An 11304-nucleotide genomic window follows, 5' to 3' on the forward strand; every position below is an offset into this window, starting at 1 on the left:
TTCGCATACCTTGATGGACGGAGTGGACGCAGCAATTACTTTGCGTCCAGGAACTGTCTGACAGCCTTTGCAACCTGCGACTTCTCGACAGGCTTACCCTCGAAAGCACCTCCAGGGGCCAACAGCTTCTTGAGGACATCGCCCATGACAACCTTTGCGCCCTCGGCCTCGGCCTTGATGGTGTCAATGGTGCTCTGCACAACCTCCTTGATGTAGTCCTCGCTGACAGTCTCGACGCTGCCAGCATATTCGTCCAGCACCTTGATAGCCGCATCCTCCTTTTCACTCAAGTCTGCTCTGCCAGCAGCAGAAAACTCCTTGGCTGCGTGGGCGGCTGCGGATGAGCGCTTGCGCAACAGACCAAGGAGCTTCATGTCTGAGTCCAGAGGCTGAGGTGTCTTTGCGGCATTGGTGACTTCGGCCAGCAGACCGCGCAGTACATTGAGGCGGTTTGTGTCTTTGGCCTTCATGGCTGTCTTCAGGTCGCCGCGGAGCTTGAGGAGAAGCGGCGGCGCCGACGAGGGTGCGTCGGTCGCATAACGGTAACGGAAACAGAGCTGAGCGCTCCTTAGTGCCGGTCGGCTTCTTGCTGTGATTGACTGCATCTTGTGTGTAGCAGGAGAGAAATGCTTGATGCCGTCTTCTGCTGTCGCTGTTGGCGCTCTGAGCACGGGCCATGACACTCGTCAGATCTGCGACCCTGCCCATGTCCACCATCGCCATCATAAGCATTCATCATCCTGTGTAGCTTTTGCTGAATCACAACACATGCGACAGGACTGGTCGAGTATTATAAATTATGCTGCTTGCATGATTCCTATCAAGCAGGACGGTCGGGCTAAGCTGAAATCTTACAAGGTCTATCTGTTGGAATCACCCATGAACCATTTTGCTTGGATGGTGAGTCTATCACATGTCGCAACCTTGCTTTCACTGAGGCTAGAAACCTATGACAGTCATTGACATTAGGAATTACGAAGTTTGAATAGTTCAGAATCCAAGTCGTCGGGACACCTGTATTCCAATTACTGGTCAGCAGCCCAGCTAGCAACCCAAGCCAACGCACTTCCCCAGTTGATAGCCACCTCGTTGGTGCTATAACTATTCACATCATCCACATAACAGAGCTGTCCTACACAATTCTTCAAAACATCATTGGCAGGTGGGTCATCTGGACTCTCGTTTGCTCCACCGGCCATTGCTCCTTTGGGAGGCGAAGGCACAATTGGGTTCTGAGGGATCAGGCGAGAAAGCTCATTGGCGAAGAGACGAGAATGCATGTTGCTTGAAGTCTTGGTACCGTAGTCGTGAACGTAGGATTGCGAGAGAGCGTTGCGGCCGAAGATGTAGTCCATGCCTAACAAGGCTGAGGTGCGGTAGGTGGTGTTGCGAGAGATGTCGTATGCAGTTGCGACTACTTGGATGCAATTGAGTTGATTGCTGTTGCTGCCCCATGGGTAGGATGTAATGAAGACTCCAGTAGGCTGTGTTGTTTGAACTGCCATATACTGTTCAGCACCAGCCATTACAGACTCGATAATAGCATCTCTTCCAGTAACGTTGTTGGGGACAGCAGCGAGATCCAACTGTGCAAGTGTTTGCATGGATGACCATCCAAATCCACCTTGGGGAAACAGAGTTGACACATTAGCCGTGTGATAGTAGTTCGAGATGACATCGTTTTCGAACTCGGCCTCTGAAGTCGTGATGTACAGTTCTGCAGCTGCCCAGTAGAACTCGTCTCTCACATCGTCATCGCTGTAGGCACCGCCACCAAGGTCCCAATCTGTGCCTGGGGCATATATCGCAGGATTGGCTTTTGCAGCTGCATAACCAACGCGAGCGGCATCAAGACATCTCTGAGCAAAGGCAGAGTCGAACTTGGCCCAAATCTTGCGCTCATAGCTGCGGTAGCTACCATGTTCAGTGTTGCGGCTGTGGAGGGGCGGTGAAGCTCCCTGCGCTTAGAATCAACATTTGGTGGTGTCGGAAGTTGTGTCCATTGATTGTCGTGCATCTTGTGATGGACCATACCCGACATGTCTGATCACTTGTTAACAAAAGGTGCTGAAACCATTTGATGGACTTGACCTACCAATATATATACCGTTAAGGAGCTGCGGTGGAGAGTTCTGCGGAACTTGCATCTTGAGCATAAACTCCATCTCCCAGCGTGCTTCATCGAGGAAATCGGGATAGCCATTTGACCTTTCTGGGATTCTCAGAAATCCATCGCCAAGTAAGTTCGATGAATTGTTCGGGGCGTATAATGATCGTTCGTAGGCCATCAATATTTGGGCAGTAGATATGCCTCCGTTGACGACATACTTTCCCAGATCGCCAGCATCGTACCACCCTTGACTGACATCCAAAGTGTAATTGCATGTCCATGGCTCGAGGTAGGTGACATTTGACTCCCATTCATATTGACAAGGTGTCACGACATCACCCTACATTATGTCAGCTTGGTCCACAGAGCATGAATATCAATACTGACCTGGTTCGGGAATACATTGATATGACCAGCTGGACGAGCATATTGGTATCCCACGAGTTCAGCATCGATCGCAATACCACTTCGTTGCTGGTAAAAGAACTCCATTGAGTCCTGGCGGAGTGACGTATACAATGTGGAACTTATAGCGAAGGGGTAGCTGACTTCTCCGGCTACTTCCAAAGTATATCCAGAGCCTTGCTTGGTGTGGTTTGTAAAGTCGATTGTGTGGACGTTTCTGCCCGACCCTGTATCGTTTCCGAAAGGATGCGTCTGACCGGACATGACCAGAGTACCATGGCTGTTCAGCAGATTCCAGGACAGAGATGAGTCGCTCTGCGACATGACAGTGGCAATTTTCGGACCGTTTGGCAGATAGCCATGCTGATTGACCTTGATCGCGGGTCCTACATCTTGGTGGTATGGCAGGCGGTTGATGCGATGCAGACTTATATCGCCGAGACAGATCTCGTTTGTGAAGTTGCTTCCTCCGAGAAAGAATGTGAGTGTAGAGTTGTTCTCCTGGTTAGCAGGTGAGAAATGGAACGAGAATGGTTGTAGGGATGTTGTCAAGGGCACTTGTGTGGTGTTCAGATTGGGATCGACAGGAGCACCACCTGCAGATGGATCATAGCCATTAGTCTGAATCCATAGATTGGTGGCATGAGATGCTGAGGCAGTAAAGTTCAAGTAGTAGATATCATTTTTGACTTGGGTAAAGTTCTGCGTTGTCTCGATATAGCTCGCCTTCGGAGCAGTACCGGCAGGTACCACGACACAGAGCATTCCTTCGCGGATGAACCCAGGGGGTTCGACGGTCCATCCGGGAGTTCCGTCGGTGAAGCTTCCATTGTGGACAAGGTTTGGTGTTCCTAGGGCTTCGTTTTCCACTGGAGTCTGTCTTTTATCAAGCCTGCTGCACTGCGCAACGGCAGGCAGTAATATTACCAGCAAAAATATCGGATGGACCATGAGTGTCAGCACAAAAGTCGTGAGTTACTCAATGAATGTAGTTGAAAGCAAAAAGCGAGGCCATCTGGCTTCAAATACTTTTGCTCATACTTGGCCTACCTTTATTGCCGAGATGGCAGCTAATTTGCAAACCCCGCAGGCAGGGATCAGTGTCTACTGCATGATGCTCAGATGGTTCTTCATGACGAGGCACGGAGCAGATGATGCCAGGACGAGATGAGTTGTTGTGCGGGGAAAGAGTATAGGCAGGAAGCGGTTGTCTCCACGGCTAAATGATGGATGTGTCGTCGTTCTTGCTTGTGGACAGTCTTTTCGTCTTCAAGATCCACGGGTTGCGCCAAAATGATATTTCATGGATGCAAAAGATGGAAACAAAACGTACAGCAGCAGGGATTCCCACGTGGTCACCCACCGTAGTACTAATCTGCCGTTCAACTGCTTATGTATGGCAGAGCGGACGGGATGCCCAGTTTTCAGCTGACTGTGGCCGTACGTGACAGAAACATGAGATTGAGGCAACATGCTTCTGCGTTTGCAAGCGTGAGTAGAGTACGGTCTCAGTGTCGACAAGCGCAGGGTGAGTGACATGCAGACAAGTAGCTGGCGACGATTGGGTCGAGGGATGTTCCGCAGACCAGGAAACAAGGCACAAGACCTCTGCATGGTGTCTGAGCGATTGGAGGAGGGAAGAATCAAGGGGGCTGGTCGTGGGAGATCATTGGGCGTCGAAGTGTGGATGACGTTTGACTCGCGCCTTGGTTTTTGGGCGCCGACTTGCAGCATGGACCGCGCCGCCCTTGTCGCCTTCTTTCCTGATTGTAAGCATTCTCTTCTCCTGCAGGTGCGACCTTGACAAGTTTGACATCAAATTCAAGAAACAGCAAGACATCCGCCCAACAGACAGGCGCGACAGACTCCTCGAGCGTGAAGCTTACACCCCAGCCACCCCGCGCTACCAACAAAGTCACAACCGTTTCTACCAAACAACGCAACCGTCAGGGTCAGCGTCAGAGACATAGTCCGTCATGTCACGCTCTAACTACGGTCGCCATTCCAGCAGCGACCTTGCCTACGGAGAAGAACCGCAACGATGGGACCGCGACCGCTTCGAACGCTACTCCCGCAGAGCTCCTGCCCCCGTCGCAGAGCGTGAGACTTTCCGCTTCAGCGAACATGACCGTCCGGGTCACCAAGACATCCGCATAGAAGAACGAATCGATAGAGGCCCGCCTCCACGACGTGAAAGAGAATTCGCAGAAGATGCATACGGCCCTGCTGCCAGACCCCGTCGCTCAGACCGTGAGCTCTTCGGTGACCGAGACCCAAGAGAATTGGCCGACCTCCAGCTTGCTCCTTACAGAAGAAAGTCTATCGTCGACCGCGAGTTTGAGTTCCGTGAGACCAGAAATGTGCCGAGACCAGGACTGCAGAGGAGACAAAGCAGTCTCGACACCTTTGACCGCAGACCCTTACGCCAATACGAGCGAGACGAGTATCGCATTCCTGCCGGTGTCCCGATTCCCCTGCCGCGTCGTCGCTCACCCTCACGAGGGCCCCCTGGCGGCTGGCATGAGGAAGAGTATGAGGATGTGAGACGCCGAGACTACTCTCCTCAGGCTTCATACCGGGATGTTGAGATTATGCGCGAGAAGAGCGTTCACCGCCGACGAGGACATCGTGACAGAGCGAGAAGCGATGCTCGCAGCGTGACCACCAAGCGCAGCGGACGAAGCGCTCGCAGCTCTAGCAGTAGCAGCGCAAGCAGCGTCACTGAAGTCAGCCGACACAGCAGCCCCGGCCCAGCCAAAATCGGCAAGAAGGGCAAGACTCGTATGCCCAAGAGGCTGGTTCGCAAGGAAGCCATCATCAACCTAGGCTATCCATTCGAAGAAGAGGAGGACTTCATCATTGTGCAAAGGGCGCTGGACAAGGAGCACATTGACGAGGTCATTCGCATCAGTGAGCAGTACAAGGAGCCGAGTATGTCTACTTACCACCCCCTTAGTGAGATATGTCTTGCTAACGTGATCAGAAACCAAAACGTACCGCTACGATGACCCAGGCGCACCACCCGAGGAGCACTTTGAGCATCTCCGCACCGAATGGATCAATCCTCCCAGCGTTCGCGCCCCATCTCCCGCCCGCTCCTCACGAACCCGCCGCAGCTCTCCTGCTCGTACCGTCCGCCAGCCATCCCCTATGCCTCCGCCTCAACCGCAGACCATCTACATCCAAAACCCTGCTCCCGCTCCTCCTCCAGCCCCCATCTACATCAGAGAGCAAGCGCCTCCACCACCTCCTGCTCCTATCTACATTCAAGAGCCTTCCAGACCTGCTCCACCTCAACAGCAGCCAATGATCATCACCTTGCCCGAGCATCGTCGTGACCGCAGTCGCGACTACCATGCCGACGTTCGCGCTTTGGAGGCTGAAGCCCGCGCTCTACGCCTCGAGCGCGAATCTCACCATCACAACCACGGTCAAATCGTCCTAGCCAGACCCGAGCAGTCTGGTTACGAGATGGTCGAATACAGAGAGCGTCGCCCTGACCGAGAAATTGAATATGTGGAACGCGACAGGAGTCCCAAGAGAGAAGTCATTCGTGTTGAGAAGGATCGGAAAGGTAGGATGGCGCTCGTCAGGTCTGCGCGGTGATGGTGTGTCTTTTGTCTTCCTGCGTAGACCGCAATTTTTGGTGCAAGAACGACGCTGACTTTTTTCTTGTAGCGGCGGATAAAGAGAGACGACAGGCCAGAAAGATCGCCATGATGATGGCGACGCTTTCGTGAACTGGCCGCTATTGACATTTGACATTCTGTTCTCACTTTTTTGCATTTATCGACAACAACATTTATTTTGAATCTTGCGACGATGCACCATGTTATGAGTAGCCATTTCCTTAGGTCATATGTGGGCAAGGAGGAAGCTGGTCTTTTTATCCTTATTCGAGCGAGGCGCAGGTCAGATGGATAATTTGGTTTCCAAAATCCAAGCAAGTAACGAAGTTTACGATCATCAGCTGTGCCCCCTTTCGCACCATGCTTTACTCACAGTAATCCGTCTTTTTCTCAAATCTCTAGTCGGCTCTATAGCCGTGATTTGCGTTTGTTGTGGTATTTTCGTTTCTCGGTCATTGGTTGTGGTCGAAACCACGGGCTCGTGATCATGGTCTCTGCGATGGTCACAATCGCGATTATAGTCGTCTTGGCATCGACCACAACGAGCGATGGGCTGAGTCGATTTTGGACTTTCGCATGAGCTTCCAAACCGTGCTACAAGTCGGAGCCCTAATCGTAGAGGCATTGACTCCCGCTGGGTAGTCGACAGGACGAATGATTATCCGACTACAAAACAGATAGCCCTGTGCAAAGCGACCAGGTTTTGCCAGAGCATGACTTATACATACTCTCCAGGTCCCGCAAAGTTGAGAGGATTGCCGCGAAATCGATTGTTCGATCCTTCCTTGCCTCGTCTCATCCTTCTCCAAAGGCGACCCAGCCGACGTCCAAAATTTAGACCGCGAGTGGTGAGCGATAGCCAAGATATAATAGCGTACAGGTAGGGGATCAAAGCCCACGGGGCATTGGTCCTGAAGACGGAGTAGTATGATGATTTGAAGAACACCATCGGATCGACAATCGCACACGCTAGCACGACTACGAGCAAACCGGTCCATCGTACCCGGTGTCGTTTGCGAGAATATCCAACCGCCACGAGATAGACTGCTAGCAAAAAGATGACTCCGTATCCGACAGACCAGTAGACGATTTGTGCGTATTTGTAAGCCACAGTGATTTGCGTATCGGGGTCATGGCTGACAGAACCATCGAGGCTTTGGTATTCCTCTTCACACATTTCATTTGTCCGAAGCAATGGCAGAGTAGCGATGCCGGCCAGATACATTGGTATGATCATGATCAGCCAGATACGCCAGTATGGTCGGTAGTGAGCGGAAGTTTGGACCAGCAGGCGGATCATGGGTCCAATAAGAATGGGGATCAGAATTGTGCCGGCGGTCAAGGGCAGTGCAATCTCGAAGTATGTAGTCATGGGCCATAGATACTGGTCCGTGTCGGGCGCGGCGTTCACGGCTATGCTTGACGACTCTTGACGTGCAGTAATGAATACTGGATGTGAGGTCACGATATTCGAGGTGCTCGGCGACGGTGAGACACTTGCTCCTGGCGTGTCGTTCTTGGGAAATAAAGGTATGGTCACGTTCATGCCGAAGATTGCCTACCATCTGTTAGGCTTCGTTTGATATCAAGAGGAATGGTCCATTATACCGCAACGAATGACATCGGAATAAACAGAGCAGCCGCAGCAGTCAGTATCAGAACTCTCTGTCCTTGAGCGAGGCTCATCTGCTCAATGATTTGTCCCTTGGCAGTATAAACTGTTTTCTCGTGCATGTATAGTTCTTCTCGCAAGGCACGAAGATCTATCTGTGCTTCGCGAACGGCTTCTTTCACATTCTGATTATCAAGCTGTGATTGACAGCAAAAGCGCGCGTTGTCGGTAGCGTTCTTCAATCGGTACAAGATAGTCTCGCTGGCTATGATATCCTCGATGGCTCGGATACGACAGTCGTCAATGTGTAAGAGATACTGTATCTTGCTCCTGGTTGGCCAGTTTCTGCCAGTAAACAGCTAAGTCGGGTCGTTAGCAGAGACAGACTAGATGGCGAGGGTGTTCATACGGTGTTGTTGATCTTGTCTCGTAGGTCAACTGTGAACTCGCTCAGATCCAGAACCATCGTGGAGAATAGATCTATGATTAGCTCGAAAACTTCATGAGTGGCATTCCAGCAGTGCGAAGTATTGAGACTGGCGCCAGAAGCATGTCTGCCGTGAGTCGCGAGCCGATTTAGCAACGAAGTTGGTTCAACTAACATCATTAACCGGCGATGTAAAGGCGACTTGTTGGTGGTTGGCGGCAAAATAACAGTCGCTGAGTAGTAAATGCAAGGCCTCTTTCGGAGATGAGGCTGCCAAACATAGATGTGTAGGTCATCTCTGGGGTGCATGACTTCTTTCTGCCATCTGAATGTGAATCTTTCACCCTCCGAGTTGAACAAGAACGCGTCGCCGATGGGTGCTGTGTGAGAAGGGAGCTGGAATGGGACGTGAGTATGATGGTATGGTATGATAGGTTTCACAACGTTCCAAGTCCATGCGACTTGGAGAGCTATCAATCTAGCAGGTGCCAGATATAAGTCAGGCAAAGACTTTTGGACCAGCTCGAAGGTTTTGTGGTGAAACTTTAGCGACTGCGGAGTGATTTTGGTATTGGGCGTGAGGATGCTACCATCACGAAACCAATCAGCAAGCTTTCAAGACGACTCTAGAAGTATAGCCATACCACAGGAGCACTGCTTCGGATCCAAAAGGCTGACCTATAGCTTCGTTGACCCCCTCTGTGAGATATTGGCCCACGGTAATGTCGTCTTTCGCCGAGAATACATGACCTCCAGGGAAGTGGAGCCATTCTGCTTGTTTCGAAGGCGAGATTTGGGGGGCGGACGGATGATGCAGAACCAAAAACCTCGCCATAGACTCGATCATGGTCTTTCCGGGGCTGTCCTTGAGGTATTCGAGATGTCTCTCCAGCATGACCTTGTCAGCTTGCATGGCGGCATACTCTTCGCCCATACCAAGAGCGTTCATGCTCGAAGAGAGCGAAGCCTGCATGAGTGTCGGTAATGCGGCCATATTGAGAATTGGCGCGAGATGGTGACCATGTATAATGAACGTTTTTGTACAGTTCCGCCGTGGACAGAATGAAGCTCAGTCAAGAGCAAAGAATCATGAAGGCGTGGAAGACATCTGGTTGCTTATCAGAGTCGAAACACACAGCATTGTGATCGAATCATGACGGCGGTCCACTCTTCGTTGCGCGGCAACAAGGTCGAAGATAGCAGGCAGGCATCAGGAAAGGTGATCCGTTGTTGTCTTCCAAACCTTATGTGGCCCTGAGAGTGGAGAAACCTGAATCTAGCTGGGAGGCTTGTTTTTTATGTTGGATGTGCAATGTGGATAGCACGAATCCAGATAGAGCGAGCATCGTCTTGGTTGGCTGATGAAGGTGTGTGTAGGTTGCGGAAACCACCTCATTCACGTGTGACGTGACGGCACAAGCTGTACATATCCACATATAAACACTGATATGGGACTCGCATTGGCATTCTTACCGAAAGTACAATCCACTACCTGGAGTCGTGACTATTTGCGATTGGAAGGTAGCGAAGAAAGAAGGAGAGAGGGAGTCCAGCGTGAGCTCCTGCCTTTGATCAGTGTCTGTGCAGACCAACAGTCGTGGCACTTACCAGTGGTTCCACTTCTGGTATCCCAGTCAACCTTGATTTAACCACAGGGCTGCACTTTACCTTTGAAACAAGAAAAATGGCTCTTGACGAGCGGTTGCTTGAAACAGTGGTTCATAAAAAGCTGCATGAATCATCTATGTACGGCCATTCTCCACTCAGGCGGCTTTTGCAAGAGCAATGTTCTCAACATGTTGCACATCCTGATAGTTCTTCCTCTCGTGCTCCATGATAGCATCGACCTTCTTTGCACTTGCACTCTTCTCATCAAACTTGTAACCCAGCCACTCCTTGGCCAGTCTCCTTGCGACCTCGACACCGACGACTCTCTCTCCCATACACAAGACTTGTGCATTGTTACTCAAGACAGCTCTCTCAACCGAGAAGCTGTCATGGGCGGTGACGGCACGAATACCAGGGACTTTGTTCGCCGAGATTGCGACACCGAGACCAGTTCCGCAGATCAGGAGTGCGCGATCGGCCTTGCCTTCTGCCACGAGCTTTGAAGCGTCAACGGCAGGGTGTGGATATGCAGTCTTGTCTTCGCTGCTGTTGACGCCGACATCGATGACCTTCTCGACGCGAGGGTCATTCTCGAAGTCTTCCTTGATCTTGTTCTTGTAGCCACAACCGGCGTCGTCGCAACCAATGGCGATAGTAAGCGGCTTATTGGAGGACATTGTGTCTTCTTTCTGGAGTCTAGTATGTTTCTGGATCACAGTTGACTGGTATCGTAGCCGACGGTAGCTGGACAGTGAGAAGGTTCCGTGTCGAGAGTAATCGAGTCTCCTTGCTTTGTCTTTTGCTCGGAACCGTTGGTCTCGACGGTGTAGGGATTCGTGGTATAGGTGGTAGTATGAGTGGATTCGTGCGGAGTGTCGTGGGTGATTGTCTTTGTCTCGCCCGTCTTCTTGTCGTGTATCTCTTCGTGGAAGTGTTCTGCGTCACTGGTAAAGGATGACGAGATCTGGATGCGCTTCTTGGATGGTGATGAGGGTGACATTTTGAGTTCCGAGGGAGGACTCTCGGTATTTGTACGAATGCGACCACGTTCCCTGTGCTATTGGTTGACGGCGGTTGGCTGAGGGGTTTCGCTGTGTACTCGTACAAGCACGGCGACAAGACCGAGAACTGCTCTTCCACCAGACTCTGGAATGGGGAAAGCGCGGGGGACTTGCGGAGTTCGGGACTTCCTTTTGGGGCATTCCGGTCTCTTCTCTCCCTTTTGATTTTATCCATGAGCTACCCAATGCATACTCCCGGATGTTGCATATCTCAATGGCGGCTGTTATCTTGCAGTTGCATGTGTCATGATTCTTGGGGAGCCGGTCTTGCTTCATAAACAGCAGTCCCGTCGCTTCTCTTGCTCGCTGCCACGAGACATGTTTGTAGCTTCTGTCTCATCCTGATCCCCAAAGCCTATCCCTGGATCGGCACTGCTATCCCCACAAAGAGCACGAGACCACGTCTTTCTCTTAGCAATCTATCGATCGGGATGATGATGCCGTATGCCAAT

At 51.4% G+C, this 11304-nt stretch overlaps 7 protein-coding genes across 7 annotated transcripts; 1 reads left to right on the forward strand and 6 right to left on the reverse strand.

Annotated features, from left to right (window-relative positions):
• Nucleotides 1–35: 35 nt before the first annotated feature.
• M438DRAFT_376535 (GatB/YqeY domain-containing protein) lies at nt 36–605 on the reverse strand (the record flags this gene model as incomplete). The annotated part of the gene is made up of 1 exon (XM_029908668.1): nt 36–605. One exon carries the CDS (start codon nt 603–605, stop codon nt 36–38), a length of 570 nt encoding a protein of 189 aa, XP_029757859.1.
• A 420-nt stretch (nt 606–1025) lies between these two features.
• Nucleotides 1026–3632, reverse strand: M438DRAFT_367568 (Six-hairpin glycosidase; the record flags this gene model as incomplete). Its single annotated transcript, XM_029907969.1, has 4 exons — nt 2498–3632; nt 2096–2450; nt 2030–2043; nt 1026–1958 (listed from the first exon to the last, which is right to left on the reverse strand). Exons 1-4 carry the CDS (start codon nt 3464–3466, stop codon nt 1026–1028), a joined length of 2271 nt encoding a protein of 756 aa, XP_029757860.1. The 5' UTR covers nt 3467–3632.
• On the reverse strand, nt 3626–4402 carry M438DRAFT_68937 (uncharacterized protein). The gene has a single exon (XM_029910256.1). The coding sequence runs from the start codon at nt 4247–4249 to the stop codon at nt 3785–3787; it is 465 nt and encodes a 154-aa protein (XP_029757861.1). The 5' UTR covers nt 4250–4402; the 3' UTR covers nt 3626–3784.
• Nucleotides 4403–4491: 89 nt separating this feature from the next.
• M438DRAFT_279110 (uncharacterized protein) lies at nt 4492–6121 on the forward strand (the record flags this gene model as incomplete). Its single annotated transcript, XM_029901059.1, has 2 exons — nt 4492–5446; nt 5499–6121. 2 exons carry the CDS (start codon nt 4492–4494, stop codon nt 6119–6121), a joined length of 1578 nt encoding a protein of 525 aa, XP_029757862.1.
• Nucleotides 6122–6862: 741 nt separating this feature from the next.
• M438DRAFT_367570 (uncharacterized protein) lies at nt 6863–9177 on the reverse strand (the record flags this gene model as incomplete). Its single annotated transcript, XM_029907970.1, has 4 exons — nt 6863–7702; nt 7753–8115; nt 8166–8769; nt 8828–9177. 4 exons carry the CDS (start codon nt 9175–9177, stop codon nt 6863–6865), a joined length of 2157 nt encoding a protein of 718 aa, XP_029757863.1.
• A 769-nt stretch (nt 9178–9946) lies between these two features.
• Nucleotides 9947–10468, reverse strand: M438DRAFT_279105 (ribose 5-phosphate isomerase B; the record flags this gene model as incomplete). The annotated part of the gene is made up of 1 exon (XM_029901058.1): nt 9947–10468. The coding sequence occupies one exon, from the start codon at nt 10466–10468 to the stop codon at nt 9947–9949; it is 522 nt and encodes a 173-aa protein (XP_029757864.1).
• Nucleotides 10391–11167, reverse strand: M438DRAFT_68986 (uncharacterized protein). The gene has a single exon (XM_029910257.1). The coding sequence runs from the start codon at nt 11025–11027 to the stop codon at nt 10488–10490; it is 540 nt and encodes a 179-aa protein (XP_029757865.1). The 5' UTR covers nt 11028–11167; the 3' UTR covers nt 10391–10487.
• Nucleotides 11168–11304: the final 137 nt, after the last annotated feature.

Source organism: Aureobasidium pullulans (assembly GCF_000721785.1).
Source record: "Aureobasidium pullulans EXF-150 unplaced genomic scaffold scaffold_17, whole genome shotgun sequence".
NCBI classification, from domain to species: domain Eukaryota; kingdom Fungi; phylum Ascomycota; class Dothideomycetes; order Dothideales; family Saccotheciaceae; genus Aureobasidium; species Aureobasidium pullulans.

Bases quoted from the DNA above. Each gene is read 5' to 3' on its own strand.
- M438DRAFT_68937 (XM_029910256.1), bottom strand. From the start codon at position 4,249: ATGCTGCAAGTCGGCGCCCAAAAACCAAGGCGCGAGTCAAACGTCATC.
- M438DRAFT_68986 (XM_029910257.1), bottom strand. From the start codon at position 11,027: ATGGATAAAATCAAAAGGGAGAGAAGAGACCGGAATGCCCCAAAAGGA.